The sequence below is a fragment of the Rattus norvegicus genome, chromosome X (assembly GCF_036323735.1).
Source record: "Rattus norvegicus strain BN/NHsdMcwi chromosome X, GRCr8, whole genome shotgun sequence".
NCBI classification, from domain to species: domain Eukaryota; kingdom Metazoa; phylum Chordata; class Mammalia; order Rodentia; family Muridae; genus Rattus; species Rattus norvegicus.
This window is the reverse complement of record NC_086039.1, coordinates 125291663-125317527: the sequence shown is the minus strand read 5'-3', so window position 1 is coordinate 125317527 and position 25865 is coordinate 125291663. Positions and strand designations below refer to the sequence as shown.

Here is a 25865-nt window from a genome sequence, read left to right as displayed (position 1 = left end):
AAGGTCTTCTCTGCATGTTCTATGATTTTACCACTCTGAAGGAAATTCAAATTTCTGTGTCCCAAGATGACCCCCCTTTTCTTAGCATGTGGAAAATTCAGCTGTTTATGGGAATGTAACCTGAGAATTCTGTCAAGTGTTTTTGATAAATAAAAGTACTATTTCTTGATTACTTATTTTTAAAAAATACACTTGATTATCTTTAAGCCTGCAGTTTTTGTTTTTCTTTGGATACCTAAAACTTAGTCAAATATATTCATTTTCACTTTTTAGAAGTGAAAATCTGCATCCTTACGATTGTATCTTGAAAAAAAATTTTTTTAATCAGAAGGAATAAACACATGAGTATGAGTCAGAAAAGAGTGTGTCACCCTTCCCAATGCTAAAAGTATACAACGTACTTGGATTAAAAATTTAGACATTTCATAATATTTTATGCTTGACATATTCAAATTTTTGAACATGTCATAGACTTATCTGACTCTGAAAGTAACTATTGCACAGAATATTAACGCTTCAAAATGGCATCCATAGCAGTAGGGTAATAAAATTGATAAAACAGAAACTGTCACTAATTGAACACTTCCTTTGTGGTAAGCTGTTCTAATTGCTTGACGGGTATCAACTTTTTACATCTCCCATCTCTGTTGCCTAGGACTGTATTATAGATAAGCACGCCAAGGAGTTTTATAAAGAAATAGGCACAGAGAGGAGAAGCAGAAAATAAATTGTCTGTGGTTTCATACTGACAAAGAGATTCCCATGACCCACATGTGGAAGGATTGAATTGACTCCCCAAAGAGTTATGCTATGCTATGCTCTGACATCCGCTTACATGCTATTGGGCACTCTCTCTCTCTCTCTCTCTCTCTCTCTCTCTCTCTCTCTCATTCACCAATGAAACTAAAAAATGAATGAAGTAAATAGATAAAAACATCTAAGAAGAAAAATACCCAAAACTTTTGTAGCATGAAAATAACTAGGTTTTGGATAAGGAAATCCAAAATGGTGTGAAGATTATAGATTTTAAACCAGCACTGAGAAATATGGTTGTGGTAACACTGAACACGTTTGTGTGTTGTTATTTGTTGTTTACTTGCACTGTACCTTTAAAAGTCATCCTGATGTGGAATGATGGGTTTTGCTGAGGCCAGAGTGAAGCTTGAGTTTGGAGTAATTCCAGAATTGGAGTTTTATATGGGAAGAGGTATATTATGCTGTGAATACTAATGGCAGTTTATGCATTGCCTGCTTGAAATGTGGAGGAAAATACAGTAATTTATGGAAATTACATTGTGCCATTTTATTGAGGCTAATGGACTGTGGCTATGTCTGTCTGATTTTAAATCAGGCCTGCATATCATAATCTAGTTACTGTGGCCACCCTAATACTGACTCATATCATCATGTGGTTGATCAGAATGACTCAGCTGAGATTGGCTGTTGACATGACTGAAAATAAACCTAAGTGCAAAATGGTCCTTTTTGTGGCCTCTTGTCTCCTGGTTATTGACTTTGGCAATTATGTGGTTAATTTCATGGCATACAGTCAGCTCTCTGCATCCTCATATTCCACATGTACACATTTGACCTGCTGCACATTGAAAATATCTGGGACCATGCTGTCCTCAGTAAATGCAGACTTTCCCCCTTACAATTCCCCAAATAATAGTGTAACAACTATTTCCTTAGTATTTCCATTGTTTGAGGTGTTATGAGCCATCTAGAGATTATTTAATATACACGGAAAGATGCATATATATATATTATATGCCAAAATGCTGTGCCATTTTATATAACGGACTTGAGCATCTGCAGGGTTTGGTATCTGACAGGGGTCCTGGAACTAATCCATCAAGTTGCAAGGGATGTTGGTATGGATAAGCATGACAAATTTGAGAGACTGTCCGTATAAAACTGACATAATAGCTTTACAGACCTAAACAAACTGTTTGGTACTATCAGCAGAGAATGCAGAAGATTGCATTTAATATTGCTTCCTCAAGACAGTAGTAGATTTGACAAAGGATTTAGCGGAATTTCTATCATCCTCTTCCATTTACCTGGCATGCATGCTTAAATCTTTTCACTGAAGAAAAATGTAGTGGAACCCACAGGGAGGAAGCACCACAAGCATTTTTGGATTTCCCCCCTTTTCTCATTAGTGAAGCTACAGCCACTTAAGGCCACATTTCACAGGGCGACTATATAAAAAGTGACTGATGGGTCAACCCTGTCACATTTTATAAAGGGTCTATTAAAATAAGACAAGACTTTAGAGTTGAATTAGAAAGACCCATCATTTCCCAGTACCTTTCTTTCCATTAATGTAGCTGCAAAATGTTTAACATTCATTCCAAGGAGTTTTGTTGCACAAGACAGATTTCAAGGTTAGCATAATGAAATGGCTGTAAAAATGCTGCACACTTAGGCTTTAAAAAAACACAAAATAGTGTGCACGTCATGCCTTTCACAAAACGGTAAGAGCTATGAATTAACGAAAATCAATTGCTAACAAAAGAAAAGAAAACACACATAGAAAAATGTTGCCAAATACATATATCGAACAGCCAGACAATGTTCTTCTTAACTGTAATATTAAGAAACCGGAGTTCCTACATTAATAAGAAAATGTATTTTGTGACATCAGAAATGACAGTGAAAGTGAGTTAGAGACCATAACCTTCATCCTATTAGTAAATTTTGTAATCTGCAATATTTTAGCTTTATGAGATGGCAAAGCTAAGGAAAAACCAAAGCCTTCGCCTTTGTCCAAATTCTTTATCGTTCCTCCCTTCTGTTTCTGACATAGCCATCATTACAATCCTCCATTCAGTGCTGGGAGTATGATAGAGTCTTAAAAATATACAGAATCAATCTTTGTTTCTTACAATCTTCTCTGATGGGAATAAGTAACTGGGTCCCAGAGAATGGAAATGACAGCTTTCAGCTGAAGTTGTGAAATAGTTGTCATAAAAATCCTGCCTTTAAGTTACTATATATCACCACATCGCTACTATAGTGAAGTGAATTGGCTGTAGAAAGAAGAGAGTGGTCTATATAACGAAAGGAAAGCTAGCACTTAATATGCAGCTGAAACCCCTCACACCTTCTGCTATTCTACACATATCTGTCCCTTTAAAGGAGGATCTAGGTGTGTAGAAGTCATGTATAAATGTGAAGGAGTCCCTGTCTACTTCTTCAAAGGACTTGCTTTCTTGAAAACTTAATAAAAAAATACCTTTGGAGTATCTTTGCCCAATGGTGAGTCCCTTCCTCACGTTTTCTCTTTGGTAATTCTCCTGATCCTTTTGTTTTCTACTTGGCTAGCCCGCAGTTATCCCTGCAGCTTCAGAGAAAGCCAGCAGGGGGAGCATTTGTCTGAGCTTGGACTTTAGATGGCACAAGTGGCTCTATCAAAGTTTCACAAAAGAAACACATTTCAGATTGTAAAACGCTATAACCCCTTGTCAATGTGAGAGACATATTAGGGAATATTGCTCTCAGAGTGCTTTCAAGAGCTGTAATCTTTAAAAGCTCTAGGTGGCATCAAGAAGGAATGCCACTGCTCGTCTCTCAGGACAGTCTTGCACTTGCACCATCATTTCAGCTGGATTCCTCAATTCTTGTAGGCACTCTGACCAAAATCAGTATTGACTGGTAAAGACACTAGACTAGGATGATTAAGAGAATCTAAGTTCATAATAACAGTAGCTCACATTTATTAAGCTCAGAGGCCGGGAACTGTGCTTGGCATTGTATTGATGAGAGACTCAGGCTTAGCTAGGCTGGGTAAGTTGCCCCAGGATACACAGCTGCTGAGCAGACTGTGATGAGCACCTCCTGCTCAATCGCTCTGCTCTCTCCATCTGGCTGCCCCCACCTGGTGGCCCCCAGCACACGTTCAGGATGAAGAGGGTTAAACTGAAGGTGTTTATTCCTCCTCTGAACTTTCCCTTCAATAAATCAGTTGATGTATGGCTATAGCCTTGGCCTATTACATTGATTACCTTCTCTGAAGTTGACTCAGCCTACAGCTTCATGTAGAACAAAGTAATTCCCTCGGAACAATTAGAGCAGTTCAAATATCAAGCCTAATATCGATGCAGAATCCCGAGGTTTCTAGGTAACTGTCAATAACTGCATTTGATGGCAATGGAATGACGCCAGCAGTTTTTCTCATAATGCATTATTGCTGATTTTGCAGCCTTATGCTCTGAGCGAGCACATACTCTGCAGTATTACGCATGCTCACCGCCCCTTTTTATTAACAAGTGCTGCATTTCTTTAGGGATAGAAATCGGAAAACAGTTCTTGTTTCCGAGCATGAAGGGAGTGAGGAAACCAAGCGTGCTCCTCCAGATTGGCAATGTGAAGTGGTTGTGGAAGTAATTGAACTGCTGGCTTTAAAAAAATCTCCACGAAGTTAGGTTCCCTTGTGTCAGCTCTCTAGGAACTACTGTTGTCTAGGATATGAACAGAACAGCAAGCACATAGGAGGAAGAACAAGAGTTTGGGATTGGAGCTAGATTTGAGTTCTGGGTATTATTATCAGTGTGTATAAGCGAATTATTTAACTAGTGCCACTTTCTTCAGCTTAAAAGTAGGCAAGATGCGTGCACTGTGGCAATGGTTAGAGTATGATTCAGGTGAGACTGTAGATAATGTGTCCATGTGTCCACAGTGGGAGACCAGGGAAGGTTGTATTTTCCCTAGGAAATGGCAGCAGTTAGACTGAATTTTCTCTCATATTTCCTCCTGGTGGAATATTAGTCAATTCTATTTTCAAATATAATCTCAAGGACAATTCATCGAATGACTTCAATTTTGAGGAAAGTAACTGTATAGTCTCTGCTTACATTCTTGGCTTCCTGGAGCTTTGTACTCGGAGTGAGGTCATTATGCAAAGTGTAGTGCTGATGTTTTCAGTAAAGGCAACTACACTTCTCACAGTGCAACTACATTATTGTCAGGACGTTCTAAATCTCCTAATAGAGAAATGAATTACAGTGGGCTGGGCTGATACACGGTTGATCACAAATATATAGTCAATAGAGATCTCAAGAGACAGAGAAACATGGTTTTTGCTTAGAGGCATGCATTACATATGCTATGGAGCATAGCATTTTAACAAACGATTTAAAGATCCTTCTTCTGTGAGCCCAAAGGAGTATCAAAGGAATGATTACTCATAGGTTGGAAAATAGAGCTCATGGAAGTAATGATTTCTCACTCAAAAGTGCAATAAAAATAATAGTTGTTACAAGTGTTCTATTGGCCTCTTGGTGAGTTGAGCCATGGCCAGCTTTAAGAAGAATTAAACAGGATAGTAATGTCTTGGTGTATACAAAGTACTGTAGCAATAATGTCTGATATAACTTTGTTTTTTTACATTTATGCATAGTAAACCAAGATGGAAAAATGATTTCTTACTGTGGGTCATGGTGAAAAATTTGTAAGCCATGGTACTATATGATGACATTTTGAACAATATAATAAAATCCGTACCTTGGAAAGAAAAGGCATTTGCTATGTTTAGGGCCACAGAAAAGCCATAACTTAAATTCTGCCACCAGAAATTAAAGCAAAAAACCCAAACTGGTCTCACTTGTCATTTTTAGTATCAGCTTTAGTTCTTATTTAATTAAGTAATTTGAATAAATATTTGTTTAAAAAAAAAGACTTTTGAGGAGACCTGTTTAAGTGGGATTTTCTAACACAAATGTAGTTTTGAAAGTTGACTTACAGAAAACCAAGAAAATCTCTATCCTTAGTGACTCTTCAGCACTGTTTCAGCACAGATTACTAAGCCATGTTAGAAAAATTTCAGTTATAGATACATTCAGAGGCCATAGACTCTCAAAGCGACTGTTTTTCAAAACTCAGAAAGAAATTAGGCAACCAAATGAACTGCCTGATGATATCACAAAACGGCACAGTCTGAACACACAAGGAACAGGAAATGAAATAATTGGAAGAACCCGGCCCAGCTGACTGAGGGTGGCAATTCTTTTTAACAGAATGGGGAGGGGGAGGGGGAGAGGCAGGGAGGAGCAGTTAGGATGCATAGGCTTGATACACACAGAAAATTCTAAAAAAAAAAAAAAAATCTCCTGAAGATGGCTACACAGTCGGTTATGCTGCAAAGCTTTATGGCAAATGTTTAATGCACTCAATGGCTAATCTCACAAAGATACGCTGAAAAATGGTATTGCCTTTTTGAATCTTTATATTTGTAGTAATTTGTGTAGAGAAGACAGGAAGAAAGACATGGGTGTCATCCTCAGGAACACTGTCCACCCTCTGCTTTGAGACAGGGTCTATTATTCGCCTATAGTTTACAAATTAGGCTTGACCGGCTCCCCAGTGAGCACCATGGGTCACCTTATGTCTACTTGCCTAGCACTGGGTTTGGAAGCAATCAACACCATGCTTAGCTTTGATGTGGGTTCTGGGAATTGAATCAAGTCCTCCTGGTTGCAAAAGAACCACCATATTGGTTGTTATATCTTCCCAGCCCCAAGTCATTAATTTCTAAATCCCTGTATATTTACAGTATTGACTCTAGTCAGTATTTGCATTAATGCTTAATTTGACAGAAGTTGCAGTGTTTTGTTTAGTAATTTTCATGTGTGTATGTTTGTTATGGGGGTGGTGGGGTGTGTGTGTATGGTGTGTATATGTGGCATATGTATGGGAGTGCATGGGTATGCTAATAAGCAAAGCACAACACTGCTGTCTTCCTTTATCTCTCGGAATGTTATTGACTTGAGACAGAGTCTCTCACTGAACCTAAAGCATAACCTATGCTGACTGGCCAGTGAGCCCTCATGGTTTGCTTGTCTCCACCCCACAATGCTGGTGTTATAGGCAGACACAGACATGCCTGGCTTTTTATGTGGTTCCCGCTACTTGAACTCAGGTTCTCATACTTAGTAAGCGTTCTTATCCACCAAGTCATTTCCCTGGCCCCTCATTCTTTTCATGATTACAAACATGGTATATTTAGTTACAATATTGTGTATGAATTCACCACTGTTTGTGATTAGGTGAATTAATCTGCTTTGTTGGTGAGGACCAGGACCTTCACTTTTAGCTTGTCTTCTGGTCCTGGAGATTGAACCAGAGTCTTGCATATGCTGGGCAAGTTTCTAACACTGAGCTACATTACATCCCAAGCCATGTACAGTATTTTCAATAGCTTTGCTGACATAAGTTTGCATTGAATACAACTTAGCAGTGTAAGTGTTAATACTCATGAGAATTATATTTGCTCAGTGGTTTAAGTAAATTTAGAGTTCTGTAGCCATCATCACAATCCAGTTTTGGGATGTTTTTATATCACCCCATCAGCTCCCTCATGCCATTTGTAGTTAATCCCAGCAGGTTTAGGACAAGGATGAGACAAGTAAGACATATGCCCCACATGCAAATATAAGTCGTCATTAAAATCTCATTCATCGGAACAAGCAACATTTTAGTGGTACATTTCTTCTTGTTTTGATCGTGAGCCTATCTTTTAATGACTGACCTATCTCTCCAGTCCAGTATATTTCTTTCAAAAAATAAGCAGAAAAAGCCTGTAATGAACAAGAAATTAAAAACTTAAATAAAAGTTGTTTCTGATTCTTGTATTTGTTTTGCAAAGGCAAACTTTCCAGACTCTACTACACCACCATTGTTATCTTTTGATTTTTCTTCTCCTTTCAAACTCTGCCCAGAAGTAATTGTCTTTTTTTACCTCTATAGATTTGTCTGCTGAGGACAAATGGGATTCTCTCTAATGGTATATTCAACTACAGTGGAGTGGGGTGTGGCATTTTGTGTTTGAATTACTTCACTTTGGCATTATGTTTTCAAGGTTCATCTGGCCTGTTAGGATGCATGAATAATTTGTTCTCTTAAGTGAGTAGTATTCCATTGAATGGATGTACCACAAGTTCTTCATCCATTTACGAGCTGAACCTTTGCTTTATTTCTGTATTTTGTCTATTACAACTCAAGCTACTATGGACATTTATACATTTTACTTAGGTGGGTATAAATGACAGTAAAATTCCTGTATCACATTTTAACTCTATGCCTAACTTTATAATAAATGGCCAGATGATTTTCAATATGTCAACACCATTAAAGCTTGAACTGATTTTCTGCTGCTTTCTTCGAGAAGTTTTATAGTTTTAGCTAAGAAACTTGAGCATATGCTTGTATAGTTCTGGGCAGTCTGAGAGCACAAAGAGAATGGCAATACTAATAGTGGAAGGTGGGAAGGTTTAAAGAAATGCTCTATCTTCTTTCACATTTTGTCCAGACTCAGTCCCTTGGCAAATGCGAAGATATTTCAACTCAATTAATGAGGATACACTCATAAGAATATTACATGGCAGTTAACTATATCCAGAATTTGGGTATCTATGAGCATTGCAGCAAACCTTAGGCATTCAAAGCATCGCCAGTGACACACTCACCTCATAGACATAAGCACACAAAATGGCGTGATGACAATTTGTCATTGGATGAAATGAATGAAAGAACTCTGAAGTTGATGCAGGTGAATACCAGATGGACATGAGGGCAGTAAGACCACAAAATACAAGCAGGTATTCTGTATTACACACAAACAAACCTTGGAGAAATATCACATCCTTGCTGCATGAAAGCACCCAAGGAAAACCAAAGACTGTTAAATATTCCAAATTCATTGGGAGGATCAGGAGGGCTTTGTGGGTCACGAGGTTCTTCATTGTTGTCTTCCAAGTGCCATTCATAAGGGCTAAATCTGCTGACTAGGAAGAGAACTACACTGACTCCAATGTAAGCGAAGACAATGCACATCCAGATTTCATAAGCCAAAGGATCCAGGAATGAAAAGACGCCTGGCTTTGATTTCTGAGGCTTCTTTATCATGATGGAGATTCCCAGGCTCATAAATGGCTTTGAGAAATCTATGACTTCTTCACGGACCAATGTTATAGTGAGTGGAGCAACAGCTATATCAGCTCTCTGAAAAACAAAGACACATAGCGCTTTTACAGATAGCATTTCCTTTATCATCTTCACCTAATAAATGTCTGTAGTGGAAATATAGTATATTCAATCACTATGACCAGCTGATTTGTCAATGCTAAGATTAGAGAAGCAGGGTCATTCAGTGGGTTCGAAGTGGCTTTATTTTTTTGGTCAAATTAGGAAAAGCCCTGGTCTTTGTCCTCTGAAGCATATTGGTTGAGGGGAACTGATTCCATTTTCCCCTGATTTCCTTTCCTATCTCATACCTCAACCTATATTTCCTTATGACCTACCTAGTCTAACTTTTGCTTTCTTATTTTAATATTCATAGCCTTATGTCTATCTCCCTTATTTTACTGGAATTTTTGTATACTGTGCACAACGACGTGGATTTTTTTTTTATATTTTCTTTCTTTTCCCTGGTAGTATTCAGTATAACTCTAGGCTACTGCATTGTCTGTTAAAATATGCATCATTTGAAGACAGAGACCCGGTATTGGGTTTTGTATCTATTATTGTCGTATGCTCTATATTAAAAACGGATGTGCCTTAAATAATTGCCAATTGTTGAACATAGTATATGAGAAAATGCAATATCTCTGCACGAGAGATACAAGAATAAAACAATTATTAGAATATGTATTAATTTATCAAGTAAGCTATCTTTTCTGGTGATAAATATAAGCACAAAATTAACACATGTCAGACTGATAAATAAATGGTAGCAGTGCACTAAATAATTAACTCATGTAAAGGCATGCCACCTTTTTATATTAATCTAAAGGAAATACGGCATTAGGAATTTCTGTATCTACTTCTTTCTGTAATTGTTCCCATTTAATGCTAGTAGGTTTTAGTGTGGAAGCAGGCTTTAAAATGTAACTGTAGAAAATGTATATGACTAGGGGATATCAGATCTGTAGTAAGTTATCAAGAATGATCAGGATTCTTTTTCTGTGATAAACTTAGTTACATTTCAGTATCTTTGCCTGTGGGGACAGGTGGAGGAAGAATGATGAAGTTTGAACCAAAAACATTGACCAAAAAATGAAATTTACGTCAGTGAATTGAATAGAGCAACTCAAGCCATTTGCTATCTCATCCCTCACCTTGTACTTCTTTATGACAGATCTAACCTAACTTTCGTTTTCTTATTTTAATATCCATAGTCTTACGTCTATCTCCCTTATTTTACTGGAATTTTTGTTTATATAAGTGCTCCTGATTTAAGGGAAAATGTAGATGGTGAAGAGTTCCTTCCATTTGTTGACTGCTTACCCTGTGAGAGGCCCTGTGTCAAGTAATTTTCTATATATTGTTTTTCTTCATTCCTACAACCTTGAGGTTGATACAATGACCATTCTTTCTTCAAATGATGTACACTGTAAGAGACCACGACTTATACTGACTACTACAAGGGAAAGAGAGGCTAAGATTAGAACTCTGATAATGAGATTCAGATCCACTGGCTTACCTAGCAACTTGTTTTCAGTGGACGCTTGCATATGTGTACTACTAATACTTTGATCTACACTGCAGATGAATTATCCATGCATCTGTAAATACTTGCTCACCCATACCACTGTAAATAGCTCCAATACAATAATTGCTTTGCCAAGATGAATGTTGGTGGAATTGTTGCTTTAGTCTGTCATTGTCACTGTCACTGGGAGTGAGAAGCCATTTGTTCATGTCTTCCAAGGGAAAAAGCATACATCACACATTCAGTTGAAATCATAGGCTGTTCTGTTTACCAAAGACCACTCCTTCTACTTTTTGATCTTTCTAACATCCTATCCATAGTGCACCCCTACACATCACCGTCAATGTTCTTGAAATGTGAACTTTATTATCTCTGAATTAAAGTAGTACTTCCACTTCAAGATCTAATTCTATAGTCCCTTCGATTTGTTGGAATTATTTCTCAAACTGTAAACTTGGCTGCCAGACTCAAACACCTCTTGTCAGACATCAACTGCTCATGTGACATCACTGGGCTTTTGCATGGTAAATACTCTTTCCTTTGGCTCTCTGACACTAAAGGTATCAGGTTCTTTTCCTGCCTCTATGAATATTATTCTTTACCTTTTTTTTCTACCAAGTTTCCATTCTCCACCAAGGTATATTTTGTAATTCCAGAAGTCCCTTTTAGGAGGTAATCACTGAAGATTTGTAGAATAAGACAGAACATTCAAGGTTCTGTCCTTTATTTTTTCTTTATTCAACAACATCATTTATGGCTTCAACCTCCCTTCATCTTTCAGTCAACTCTTTAATCTTCAGTTCCACACTGAAGATGAGATGAGAGCCAATGACAAATTTTACCTGTTTTATCCTTTGGCTGAGGCCTACACCTTGTCATAGGAACAAAGGCTCCTGATAAGAATGGACTTGGTCAGAAAGCTATCGGGGTTTTTGGCAAAGATAGCTTGGAATCAGCTAGAGTGTATTCATGCCAAGAGAATTCATACATAAAGGTGTCTCTTCTCAGTGCCAACATGTCTCTACCTCCTGCTCAGAGGACACAAATATGCATCTAGTATCAGTCTCCATTTGATTCCATTTGAATTTAATTACTTAATTTAACAGTTCTCTTCTTCTTTCTTTAATCATGTAAGTCTTAATCCTCAGAGAAATTGCTAATTTTTTTGGTCTGTCTTTAAAGGTAGAAGTGGTGTGGGAGTCACTTTAGTTGGACTGAATTTAAGGGAACTGAGCTCTTTCCAAGTTGGTACAGAATGGAAGATTGATGCAGTTGATCCCCTTTAAATGTAAAACCATAACCCACTGGATATACGACAAGTTTTGGTGGGGGGAAAGGGAGCAGGTAATGATGTAATTACATCATAATCCCAAAAAGAAAGAAAAGAAGAGATAATGGCTGAAATAGAAAAACAAAGCAAAGCAAAACCAAACCAAACTGAAAATACCCCTACCACAAAAGCCCACAGAACAAAATTCTGTAATTGCAACACCCAGCACATGGTAAGCACCACTAAACACTAACAAGAGCTGGCTAGACAGAGAAGGAATGACGTTTTATTGTCTAGTTCCAAGGAACATTTAGCTAAAGAACAGATTCCCAAAGGAGGACATTCTGAGTTTAAAGTACTTTTGAATCACAAAAAACAAAAGGGCTAATCTGTTCCCCTTAAGTTCTTGCCTCTTTTCCTTAGCCTAGCAGTTCTAATTTTCGGATTTTTTTCTTTCTGGGAAGCCTTTTCCTGCCATTTTTTTCCTCTTATGAGAGCATGTTACTACGCAGTTCAGGTTAACTTTGAATTTACTGCATGGCTCGGGCAGGCCTCAAATTTGTGGTGATCCTTCTGAAAGTCTTGCAAGTGCTGGGATCTCAGGAACTTTCTCAAAGAAAGTAGACTTTTTTTTATTTTTAAATGTGCTGCTGCAATGGAGGATGAAGGATGATGCTAAATCTGGGCCTGATAATGTGGCCTAGCTCCAAAACAAGAATTTACCATGCAGCTTTGACTACCCCTAACAAAGACCTGCAGATTGAAAAGGGCAAAAGTATAGTTGCAAGTAACTAGAAGAAAGCTCAACCAACAGAAGCTAAGAAAGTTGCTGATTGAGCCCTCAGGGCAGTAAGGTGTGTGGGAGACTGGGACTTACATTTTCTATTTCTTTTATCCTTCTTGAGAGATAAGTCACAAAAGTGGGGCATCAGTTCAGAGGCAGCCTCAGAGAAGCCCTTACCTTCTCCTACTACTATGCCTTCCTACATATGAAGAAGGGGAAGTAAATAGATGTTGGAGGTCAATCGAAGCAGGAAATTGGGTGGAGGAAGGGATGGGGAGGGGAGAGAGGCAGGGGGATCATGTGTAGGGAGAGCAGGGGAGAGAGAAGGGAGATAGTCTGGGTGGTGGGGGCAATCTCTAGGACTTGCCAGAGACCTGGGATGGGGAGAGGCCCCAGAGGTTCTAAGTGGGAGACTAGATGATTGCTAGCAGTGGATCCTGAAGTGGCCACTTCCTGAGGCCTGACAGGACTCCCAGTGGAAGGATAAGGACAGCAATCCACTCACAAGGCCTTTGCCCCAAACTTTGTCCTGCCTACAAGATGTGCAAGGACAAAGACAGAGCAGAGTCTGAGGGAACGGCCAACCAATGACTGCCCCAAATTGAGATCCATTCCATAGGCAAGAACCCATCGTCGACACTATTAATGACACTCTGTTATGCTTGCAGAGAGGAACCTAACATAATTGTCCTCTGAGATGCTCCACCCAACAGAAAGAGATGCAGAAACTCACACCCAAACAGTAGACAGAGCTTGACGAGTCTTGTGGAGGAGTTGGAAGAGAGATTGAGGGACCCAAAGAGGACAGGGACTCCACAGGAAGAACAATAGAGTCAACTAAGCTGAACCCTTGGAGACTCTCAGAGACTGAATCACCAACCAAAGAGTTAGCATGGGCTGGGCCTAGGCCCTGTACACATATGTAGCAGATGAGCATCTTGGTCTTCATGTGCGCCCTCCAAGCAACTGGGGGAGGGTTGTCCCTGAGCCTGTTGCCTGCCTGCCTGCATGTGGATCCTGCACCCCTAAATGGTTAGTTTTGTCTGTCCTTAGCAGGACTGGATGTGCCTAGTTCCCCAGCAACTTCATGTGTAGTGTGGGGCTAGGGAAAGGGAGGGGGAGTGGAGTGGAGGTGTGATGGGGGAGTGTGGGGGATTTGACACCCAGAGGAATATAAGAGGAATGGGGAGAGACTTATTTGAGGGGGTACTGGGAGCAGAGGAAGGACTGATACTGGGTCGTAAAGTGAATAAATAAATAAATTTAATAAAAAAGTAAAATATATGTGATGGTAGGTTATTTCAGAGCTTATGACCTCTCTGCCACAATGCCTGTGAAGTAGTCAGTTTGATTATCAATGAGAAGACAGAAGCAGATTACTAGTAAGTGTCCAATAATCCTCAGTTTTCCTGGGACTGCCATGGCAAACAAACAACAGGGTCACTTAAAAGGAAAATTCAAGATTTAAGAGGCCAATAGTGACGAAAATGTAAGAAAAAGTAGCCACCCAAATACATTACTATTCATATATGCATATAACATGCTTGGACCAAATCTATCCCCCGCCCCCGAACTTCCTCCCTTGATATTTGTTCTTAATGGAAGTCAGCTGTAACTGGAGCCAAGCATGAAGGGTTATGACTAGGACTATGGAGCAGGTGAGCTTCTGACTTAATAATCAAGTGTCTCTCTTTTGGTGTCCTAAACCACTCCAGCAGCCTGTTGTCATCAAGCCTGTGCTGGTAAGAGCAGCAGGAAAGTCACTTTTAGAACACTAGGTGGGTAAATGCTTGGTATGAGGGTGCTCCAGGTGACAGTCAGAAACCAGCAAATGGTGAGAGCTCAGGGTGAGAACTCTACCTGTGTTTTTAACTTGCATTTTGACTACTTAAAGGATTTTAATCAAGCAGCTTAAGAATGGCTGTGTGGGCTCAGTAAACACACTAAATTAGGTTTGATTTTTTTTTTCCACTTAACCAGCGGCAAACCCAAGCAACTGCGTTATTGGAGGGGATTAAGCTTGAGGGGATTTATAATCGCTTTCATAGGTGGGCGGCCAAAGTAGTAAATATCATAAAACCTAAACTCCAACAGACTCCTATGCACAGGGACCATGAACTTAAGAAGCTGACAGATCTTAAGCAGTGATGACATTCAGTTTAACTGTAATTTTACACATTATTTGAGATGGAAGGCTTGTTACATTTTAAAGTATTTTCGTCTGATCAGCTCACATAAAATTTGTAACCCATTTGAAGATTATGTTTGAGCAGGAGCTTGTCAGCCACTGTTTCAAAGCACTTTCTGATAGCAAGGGGAGAAGGAAGGAGAAAAAGAAGAGATGTTATCATGCAGACCGTAAGAGAAGCAGACGTGATCTGTTCCCTGCTCCGTGCATCAAGCCTAAAGCTCTAGTGGCCTTAAGCAGTTATTTCCTCCAGAAAAGTTAATGTGTTAGAAAAAAGAGTGGAATAGAAGTAAGTTGGACAATAGGAATACAATTGCTGTGTGTTGGGAAGCAGGGATTAAACTGCTTTATTGGCTGTACTCTATGAGATGTTTGTTGTCTGCCATTGTTAAGATCTGGAGAAAGGGATGGGGACTATTTAAATCAGGGCAACAACAAGCAGGGTCACAACAGGATCTCCTCATTTCTTTATCCAGAACAGATGTCCCAGTATGGGTCTATTGATTTGGATTCCTTGTCCTTGGGGAGCTGAGGGATTTAAAGACTCACAAAAGATAAACGGGGCATCCCGGGAGCTGGATGAAGGCCCTGTGATGCTAAATTTGGTTGGGAATATTTCCCCACTCCTCTGCTCAGAATAGCAGAGTTTCATGTATCATTAATGCTCTACCCTGGAGTCTATGTGTCCTTTCAGTAGAGGAGCACTTTGATCAAACCATCAGTCCTTCCTGCCAGAGCCCAGTGCAATCAGCTGAAGATTGGCAGGGAATGCATGGCATCTGACACTGGGTCCTTGCTTCTCTGCCTTTAACTGGGAGGATAGATTGACTCTCTCTGCCTTTGTTAATGATAAATAAATCTGCCTTAGGATAGTGACGATCTAAGGTAATTTCTTATAGGCAACGAAGTGCACTGTTGTCCTGGGAGTGAGAAAGAGTCTGGGACATCCAAGGACCCTGACCTGGATTCCATATATGCCAGTTTCATCTCCATTCCTGAGCTTTCTGCTATTTTCCAAGTCAGTAGAACCAATCTGGATGGTATCTAGCCTGGCCTTTCCCAAAGCAATCCCACGTCATCTTTATTCTTAATTCTAGGTGCTAAGAACATAAAGAACGTGGCAGTGGCCCACTGGGAGGTGTCCTCTTCAGAACTGGGGCTCCATTTTCCTTCTAGCCCATTTCTTGCCTTCTTTTAAAAATAAACTTTGTTAGGTCATATATCTTCTCTGAGGACAGAACATTCCAGCTATTTACATTGTATTTTTAAATATTTCAAGAGATAACTAGAGATTAGTATTGCATTGCCCTAGAGGGTACATAGAAATGTAATGAGTATCTTAGATGGAATCGCTCATAATCCAGCTAGAATGCAAGCCTTTTACCCTGAAGCCATGAAGAAATGACATATCTGACTGCAATATCAAGATTCCCATAAGCTGATAAATTTAGTGAGCTGAGCAATGTAAACCAATAGACAGAGTGCTAGACCAGGCATACTGGTATTCGAGTTGGCAAACTGATTTTGTGCTATTGTCAAAATTGGCCACCACCCCTCCTCCCAGCAAAATTACTGTCACTCTTGAGCTCCAGCAGGCTTCAATTTCTTGGTTTACTCAATAAGCAATACTAATGTTTGGGCCCTGGTGGGTCTCCTAGTCATTTGTGAAAATGAATTAGATGTTTGGCTAAAGAATATTTAAGAATCCTGATAGCCACAGAATGTTCTTTTAAAAGGCCCTCTTAAAACACTTACTATTTGGGAGCAGTAAAAACTGGTGGTGTGTGAGCCATTTGAGCTGGAATGATTACTACGTGGCAGTGATACAGAAATCCAGCTCAAAATCAAAATTGCTAAAAGCAGGTGGACAGTTTCAAGACCACAATGTTCTGAAGAGCTTACGTAATGGGGAACATTGTATGCTGCTGACGTTTGTTTCAAAAATAGCCTTCTTAGAGATACAAGGTGCCCCAACATCAACTTTGATTTGAATTTCTTTAGAGGCAAAAAAATTCAGGAATCTTCTGAAAAGAGATTGACACTAATTGACTTCTTTATTCTTTACCAAACTTACTTCCTTTTGACTTTTTCTTGAGACTTCATCGCAGATACACAATGTCTTTGGTAAAGCTTTCTTCCACTCTGACTTCCTTTATTGTTTTTCTGCACTGATCCATAGTACATACAAAAGATATAGGAGGCAGTACTGGAAATATAAAGCCATGCCTATCTGTGTAGTTTTCCTGCTAAATGCAAGTCGTATTTTTCCTGCTCTCCATTGTTTTGTCCATTAAATACTCTGGGAAATCATCAGACAGTATTTCCTCCTTTTTTTCTGAAGCAACTTGCAAAGAACAAGAGGTCAGGACTGCCAGAAATGCAAGCCCATGTTTTCATCTCCCAACCCCAATTTCTATCATGTACAGATATGTTGAAAAGTTTCTAATGCCAAAGGATTAAAACTTCTCCACGAAGATGAAGGCACATTTAGCTTATGCCATCTTCCTCTCTGACAGCAAGCTCTTCCTCCTAGCCTGACAGAAAAGTCTAGTTTTTCTATTCCTAGCTTTTAGAGAAAAGTGTAGTTTGACAGTCCACTTCAGTGGATTGGTTTGCTGTCAGTTGTCCAGAATCACTTTGTATTATTCAGCTTAGAAAACATCAGAGACTTCTTCTAGGTCAGGAGAGGGGAGAGGGTGTGCCTTTAAGAGCCTTCCCCGGGCAGAAAGGAGAGCTCTTCCCAGAGCAGCAGGAGAAGGAGGGAAAGGTTGCTTCAGAAAGCTCACCTTTTCAAAATTGAGGAGATGAGGTCTGAATTACTAAACAAAGCACTCTGTATTTCTCAAATTCCCTCACTTACAAATAGATGAAGTAGAAAGAGAAAGGGCTGTGTAGAAATTAAACTGTGCAGCAGACAGGACATCCCAGAGAAACCAAAACACCATGAGTAGCACACTTCAGCTGAACAATGTCAGGCAATCTCTTAACCCACATCACCGTGCCTGACATCTTGCCCAATGCTAGGAGGGCACTGATCTATTTCCAGACTGTGCTAGGTTTCTTTGGAGACACTACAAGGCTCTGACCATTCTCTTTTGATGGGCTGGTGAACCGATGGACTAAACCACATCAGATAACTGGAGCAGTATTAATTTATACCTCAATTTCTTGCTATGCTATGGAAGCCTTGATAACCTCTCTCAAGAATGGCCAAGGCACCAAAGCCTTTTAAATAAGTTTCAAATGTTATTCCAGATGAAATGGCCCCAAAACAACTTTTGCTATGGGGTAGTATGGTGAACTGATTAAAAGCACACGAACTTCATAGATCCCAGTCACTTTGTTGTTGTTGTTACGGTCAGAAAGTTTGTGCCTCCCTTTATGTGTTGAATTTTTAAATTGTAATGTTATTGGAAAATGGGGTATTTAGGAAGTGGTTACTCTGTGAAGCAGAACCCTGATAAATAGTATTAGTTCTCTTATATAAGAGGCTTCAGAGACCAATTGCCCCTTCCCTAATGTGGGGATGGAACAAGTAGGTACAATTTATGAACTAGAAAGTTTGTCATTACTAGACAGTTAAATCTTTGATCATGAAGTCCTCAACCTCCAGAATAGTGAGAAATCAATATCTGTTGTTTGTAAGCTACTCGTCTAATATACTTTCTTATAGCAGCCTGAACAGCTAAGACAGGCCCTGCGGCATGTTTGTTCTTGGAATGTGACTTCCATTCTTAGCTTAAATAGTTTCACATATACAATGAGGTTACTAATGGAACTTCTTCCAAGGCATGTTGTGAAGATTAAGGTACAGAATGCCTGTGAAGTACTTAGCACAGTAGGTAGCAGCCAATGAACACTCTATAAGTGCTAGCTAATAATAACAAGGTTATTGCCTTATTTTTCCCACCATGCACTAACTTTAATGAATCTTTGCCAACTATTCTTGTATATAGGTATTGATTCATTAGGGAAAAGTGTGAGTTTTCCCTATGTAATGTACTAAAGGGAGAGTTATAGGCAAGACAATACCTTTTGAGTGTTGGGGAGATAAGAGACAAAAAAAAAAAAAAAGAGAGAGAAAACATTGTCACCTGGAAAGTGAGAGACTAGTGCTATGCCAAAAATGGTTGAGAGGGGCTTAGGGTCCTCAGAAATCAACTGAGTTGTCTGTCCCTCTGTGGAGGTGGAAAACCTCTTTTTCGTTTCTCAGTTCACTGTGTCTCATCTGCAACTCAGTACTGCCCTAGTTCCCAGGGCCAACCTTGACCTAAGACAGGTGGTGATTGGCTCCAGCCCCACGGATGGAAGCGGGGTTCAGGTTACTCTGCTGTTTGTCTGGCAAGAGGATACTGTCCCAGTTTTGATACCTTAGTTCCTATTCCATGTCCTCATTTTTAGAAATAAGCTCCTTCCTTTATGCTGGTTTCCAAAGGCCTATTCTAAAAAACATATTGAGTGACCCCAGTAGTCTCTTAGGATTGAGTGACACCCTATTTGTGCTGGCTACCACTGGAGTCACTTTCCTGATCATCCATCCAATAGATAGATGGGTGTTTGCTTCTTACCAACTGTGACTTTATCAGCACACACACCTCCGATTTATTTGTCTTCTCAGTATCTGCTGTCTAGACAGGTACCAATGATACATAGCAAGTGATTCTTGTTTAGTCGAACTAAATATCTTCTCATATTTAGATCTGAGCTTTGGTTAATTAGAGATTGGTTTATGAAATGGGTAGTTCTGATGGCCAATTGTACCTATCTTCATATACGTCATTGCTCTGCCTAAGAGCTGATCTTCCCTGAGACCAAAACCATTTAAAACTTAGTCACTAAGGAGCTGTGACAATACCACTATGGTCTTCAAGTTTTATCCTGTTTTTTTTTCAAGTGGGGAATCGCAATAATGTAGATCTGATTTGCTAGTGGTAGGAATGCAGCTAAATGACAGACAGATGGTAAAAATCTTAACTAAGGTAGTAACGTTGATGGTTAGGATGAAGAGTGCGTTGAGATTTGAAAGACTTAGTAGAATTCGTACTGCAGACTGGTTCATTAGACATGAAGGGATCAATGAGGAAAGATGTTAATCCTGTTCAGGAACTACATGGGTAGGTGGTTCTGGTACCTGATTCAGTGTAACACAGAAGGAATAAGGAATAGACTCTCAAAAGAGGGAAGACCATGCTTAATGTGGCCAGTACATTTCCTCAATTTTATTTTTCTTTTTGTAAAATAACTTTGTTGATCAAAGGACCATACTGATGGTCTCTCTTTCCTGACCTCAACAGCAGGAGAAACTATTTGCTTTTACAGACCCATGAAAACTCTGTAATCTGATAAATCTTCAGATTGAACATTATTCTCTTTTTATTTTCTTGTTAACTGAAAAGCATAGAAATTGATAATAGTGGAATTGAAAATACTTACTCCATAGACAAGTTCCCCAACCATGCCATTCCATATTTTAGTCTCTGGATCTCTGGCGCCATATTTCCCATCACCGACAATGGACAATTTGTATTTGATCCTTACGTGTTTGGCTATTTCATAGGCTAAATCAACACAGTAGCCTTCATAGCGCTCATTTCCTTCCAGCTGCTCATGATTCTTTTTATACATCACATATGGTGATTCCTTAGAGACCAGAAGGAAAGAACAAATGATTACTCTTATCCCCCCTTTTTCCGAGATAAGGTGAACGTAATAGGAAGACACTTTCCTCTCTGTTACTGTTGAGGCTTGGTGTGTGGAAACGATTTTTCTTTTTGAAATTTTGACTTAATAAAGAAGGGAGCCTCAGTAACTATTCATGGAGGCCCTAACTGACAAGTTAATGAAGCAGAGAAATTCTTAAGATTTTTTCCCCCAGAATTTGAAAGCAGAACTAGTTTTCACCAGTAAAGTCTTTTGATGTAGTCGAATTGGGAAGTACTATATCCTTTGGTACATAAAGAGGATTTGCCTTTGATTTCCCAGGAAGTGTTAGGTAGGGCTACAGCCAACTCAGGTGGGCCATAGGGAAACACTGCAGGTCTTGTGAAGCTGGAGTGTTTGGCTGAATCTTTTTTCCATCTGAGGGCTATATACAGGTCTTAGGATAAAGTGAAGAAGAGAAATTGATAATGTTGATTAAATGCCATGCTTTTTATCTGAGGTACACACTTCATTAAAAAAAAAAAGACAGCTTTTGGAAAACCACTCAGAAATGACACTATCCCCTCACGTCCAGTGTGTTGAATTTTGTGTAATACTTCCATATAGTTAATTATGCATTGAAATGGTCCTAAGACATAAGTAAGAGGTCATTATTATTTATTTCCATTCTACAATTTGCAAAAATAAAAACCCGAGGATTAGAAAAATTGTGACTTGCCCAGTTATACAAAGGAATGTTAGAGCCAATATTAGAATGTTAACTGATTATCTTTTTTCACACAATGACAACCCTGTACAACGAAGAATTAGAGTTTATATCCAGGCAAAACACCATTCTTTTGGGGGAGAAGTGGAAGAGGACAATAATATGTAAAATTGTTATTCATTCATTCATTCATTCATTCATTCATTCATTCATTATCTTCCCTCTCTTGTTCTGTCTTTCCTTTCTGAGTATATTGCAAATAAGCCATGTTACTTGTGTAGAGGTCAAAGGGACACCTTGCAGGGGTCGGTTCTCTCCTTCACCTATATAAGTTCTGGCCACCAAACTCAGATAATTAGGCTTTGTGGTAAGCGCCTCTACCAGCTGAGCCATTGCCTCCACCCCTCTTCCTTTTCTTCCCATTGATTTCCTTGTAGAATCTTCACACATACTTCGTTCTGGCTGATTATCCACCTCTTCCTTTCCCTCCACACTTACCCCAACCCCTCTGGATGATTTTGTCTATAATATTTTTCCTTCCATGTTGATATCACATGTGATCAGCCCCCCCCCCCCATTAATATCTCTTTGCTCTCATGGGTCTGCAATTGAGTTCCTTGGCCTTTACTCATACTTACTTCTATTTAAATACCCATATTCAACAACTGGAAATTAGTATTTGCATATGAGAGAGAGTTGAGCCTTGGTTATACTACTTAGTATAATATTTTCAAGTTTGAAAACTTTCCTGGAAATTATAAAATTTAATATTTCTTTATGGATGAATACAATTCCACTGTGTATAATGGCATTTTGTTCATCATGGAGAGGTACTTGAGATTCCTGAGCAGCTATTGTATTAGAACTTCTGCATGCTTAAGCTCAAGACTGGCTGAATAATACTTTTAGAATGCTGTTCAGAATACTTAGAACTGAATAATACTTTTAGAATGCTGTTCAAAAAGTCTCTTTACTATGTGTCCACACTTACCAGAATGGTAGTCACTACAATGGTCCGGTTCTCTGAGGATGAGCTGTCATTGCTGATTTGTTGATCTGAGAAGGGCACAAACCTTTCATATTCGTTCCAGTAACCAGCCTAGAAAGAACAGACATTTGACCTGGATGCCCATTTTTCTCTCAAGAAATACTAAGTGAATTTTAAGAACCTTGAGATTTATAAAGATTGATACCCTGTTTCTGTTTTTACGTCCTTCAGGACGAAAAGGATAATACAGAGGTGTTCTTCCTATTCCTTTATCTCCAGGATTGCTCTCCTCACTTCACTCTTACCAACAATTCTGCCAAATACTTGAGCCTGCTGTGTAATGACCACTTTTTCTATCATTAAATCTCTACAGCAGAAAAATGTTTGGAATTGCAGAAAGGTGATATATAGGAATCAAAAGCCAATTAATCACTGGTAGATATGCAAGATCGTTTATATTTTAAAGGTTTATCATATGGCTATGAAATCCCCCTTAATGTCTAACCCACTTGTTAGCGAGGTAGAAGCTAACTGGCCATATACAATTCAGCTATGAGGAATTTTGTCTCAAGTACTTTTGGTGGTGAGTTGGCAATGACTATTCTCACTCTTGTTTGTTAAAAATCATATGTGCCTAGGAAGAGTCTGTTTAATAACATGCTATAAATCTTGTGATCCGTTCCCTTTGTTTAGGAAATTGTCAGTAACTTATTAGTCTACTACTTTTATAGGACTTAGAGGGTTATCTTCTTTAATAACAAATGGTTGGATCATTCTGATGACAAAACTCTATCTATCTTAACTCTGTTCTTCAGCATACAGAAAGACAGAAACACCAAGTGGAACTTTTCTTTGTTTATCTCCCACACATTTTCTTATGGGGAGTGCTCTCACCTTTGGAGAGACATTTCTCTTGTAGTCTGTTTTGGCTACTTACTTTTCGAGAACCCGAGACTTTCATTTCATAGACATCAATGGTATAATTTGTCCTACGTCCATAAGTGTCAAATTGGATGTTTCCAGTCATTCCTTGTACTTGCACCTGGTAAAAAGGCAAAAGGCAAAAAGTTAAACTAGCTTTTACATTGTTGACTCTAGGTCTCTAGGATGAAATCTTTGAGGATTTTCATTTCATGTCATTGAGTTCTATGTAGCAGACCAAGTCTTCACAGAGCTTTCTTTTCCTAACAATGTGTTCTTGGTATGCTTTTAAGTTATGAAACTTTAAGTAGGTATTAAAAGTGGTTACATGTATAATGCAGTGAGATGTCTCTAACTAGTGTTTCAAAGACTTGAACATTTCTAGTTCAAGAACATACTTAAGACTGAAATAGGTTAATGTATTATTCTGCATTATAAGTTTCTTGTGGGACATCATTGTGTTTAATCTTCATATTTCCAATATTTGAAAATAATCTTGTTTCCACATCATGACTCAGTAATCTTAATCTGTGAAATGGAATATCCCAGAAGTACCTATTTCTCATAACTATTCAAATGATTAAATGAGTTCCAAGTAATGCCTGGCATGTAGTAAGCATCACAGTGCAGTCTAACTGTGTTAACATTTACAATTATTTATGTGTATATGATATGAATATATATATATATATATATATATATATATATATATATATATATATATATATAAATGTAGGTATGTGTATACTCCAGTGTGTATGAGGGTCAGAGGACAATTTTCAGGAGTTGATTCATTTCTTCCCCTGTGGGACCTTGAGACTGACCTCAGGTCATCAGGTTTATGCCTCAAGAACTTTAACCCAGGAAGTCTTCTTTTCAGCTCCAATCTGAATTAATTACCAAGCAGAGTGACTTTAGCTACTCTTAGAGAGAGTTGCATATTTATGGACTTTTACTGTGAGAGAAGCATCCATTTCCCCTTATTTAAACTATGTGCCAAGGTACAGACAGGTAGAGTGCATGGGTGCCATGAAGAGATAGTTTAAAGACATAAAAATGTGTGAACCTTAAGGGATCAGGAATGTGGAATGTTCCAGAACAGAGACAGAAGTGCTAGAGTTCATTCTTGTTTAGGGTTGGCAAATTCAGAGTCTACATACACCACAAGGGTTCCTGGCCATATGAAAACAAAAGGCCACAATCTACTGACAGGTTTTCTTATCTGCTCTATAGTTTAGAAATATCAATAGAGACTGTCAGTCTATCTGGATATTTCACTTCCTTCGTGAGGGTCAGAGACTTAAAAAAATAATCTGGTTGTTTTTTGTTTGCTTTAGGATAAACTGACAAATTATCTTTCCCTTCGTTTATAGAAAGTGACAAGCTAGCAAGCAAGTCAGGGGCAGTAATGGGGTTTTACTGCCAAGGGGGAAATTGATATCAAGGCTTTGGGAATAGTTTTTAAAAGAAGTAGATTTCTGAGTACTGGTAGGAGACCATCTAGCTGCTTTGATATGGCAATTCCATCTGATCCAACAAATGTAAGCACTAAGTTTGCAGACCACATGAGATGACAGTTCTAGTAAAGAAATGAGACCTTTATTGATGCAGTATTCAGTAGGATAAAACTGACGCATATTGTGATGTTCGATAGAGCTGAGACCATTGCATAGAAATCCTTTGTTGCTCTATGTACTTAGGTCTTCAAGTCTCATTAAGAATTACACATTTCAAAAGGCCCAGGTTATCTGAACTTGATTTATGTACTTGGCAGTCAACAGGTGTCCCAGAGATGCCAGCCTCCATGATGAAAAGTCTTCAGTGAGTAGGGATAGAACTGGACCACCACTCTAAGTGAGGTCTTTTTTAGGGACTAGTATTGGATGTCACTGATAGCTTCTGAGGACCTCATCTACAATCCCTCTTTGATCCAAAGAACCTTAATATTATTTACCTATAATGTTAATAATCTATATCTTCTGGATTGGGATCATCTCAAAATAAGAGACATTCATTTTCTATGTTTTCAACACTAATATAATTAATAGCACTAATACCATTAATAACACTAATACCAGCTCTCTTTAGCTTGTCCCATATTTGCCTACTAATGTAGAGCCTAGTACATACTCATAGGGGCTTACGAAGTGCGGGGTGGATGGCATGTCTATATATTCATTTAAACAGGTCCCATATATGCTTCTAGCTAAAAACAGTGGTTTTCTTTCCAGATTTCTTTCAAGGGGCGGGGGAGTGATTTATTGAGAAACAATGATGCACTAGTTCATAAGGAAGAATGCCTGTACATCACCAATCTCATTTTTAATGCACTTCAGGAGAAAGGGATTAAAATAAAACCAGGCTTATTTTCAGTCATTTTGAATAGCAACGTTCTGAGGGACATATTCTTTTGGAAAGGCATTTTTTTTTTTGGAGCAGTAGAAACAAGTTGGTCTGTAAAAAGAGTTGAAAGATCCCTGTGGTGAAGTGATTGGCCATTAAGGCCTGGGAAAGAAGGTAACTTATTTGGCCTGTCCCTTGAACTTTTCAGTGAGCTAAACATCCCGAAAATTTTCTTTATGACAGGATGGTTGGTCCAATTAATTTATAGCCAAGTTGGATTCTTATTTTCTATTCTGGTGGCCACATTTCTACTTGGGGAAAGTGGTGGCTTATGTTATGAATGGCCAATCAATTAGAAACGCTGGCTCCTGCCCATGAGGTTTTGTTGATGAAAACTCATTTTGATTCACTCTGAGGCAGTTTTAAATTTCACTCATCATTATGTTCCACCTGACAATACAAATCTTGTAACTGCTAGGAAGGTGGAATTTAATTAGCTGCTCTTCAAAACC

At 38.8% G+C, this 25865-nt stretch overlaps 1 protein-coding gene across 7 annotated transcripts in view; it reads right to left on the bottom strand.

Moving 5' to 3' along the window:
• The window catches only part of Gria3 (glutamate ionotropic receptor AMPA type subunit 3), a 265716-nt gene that overhangs the window by 52163 nt on the left and 187688 nt on the right, over positions 1 to 25865 (bottom strand). For all 7 annotated transcript variants that reach the window (XR_005497951.2, XM_017601951.3, XM_006257501.5 and 4 more), the window contains 4 exon segments: positions 23027 to 23131; positions 22093 to 22200; positions 20168 to 20374; positions 8627 to 9003 (listed from right to left, as the gene is read on the bottom strand). Coding sequence is in view for 6 of the 7 variants with exons in the window: in XM_017601951.3 (XP_017457440.1) it covers positions 8627 to 9003; positions 20168 to 20374; positions 22093 to 22200; positions 23027 to 23131 (797 nt within the window). In the remaining variant the exon portion in view is untranslated.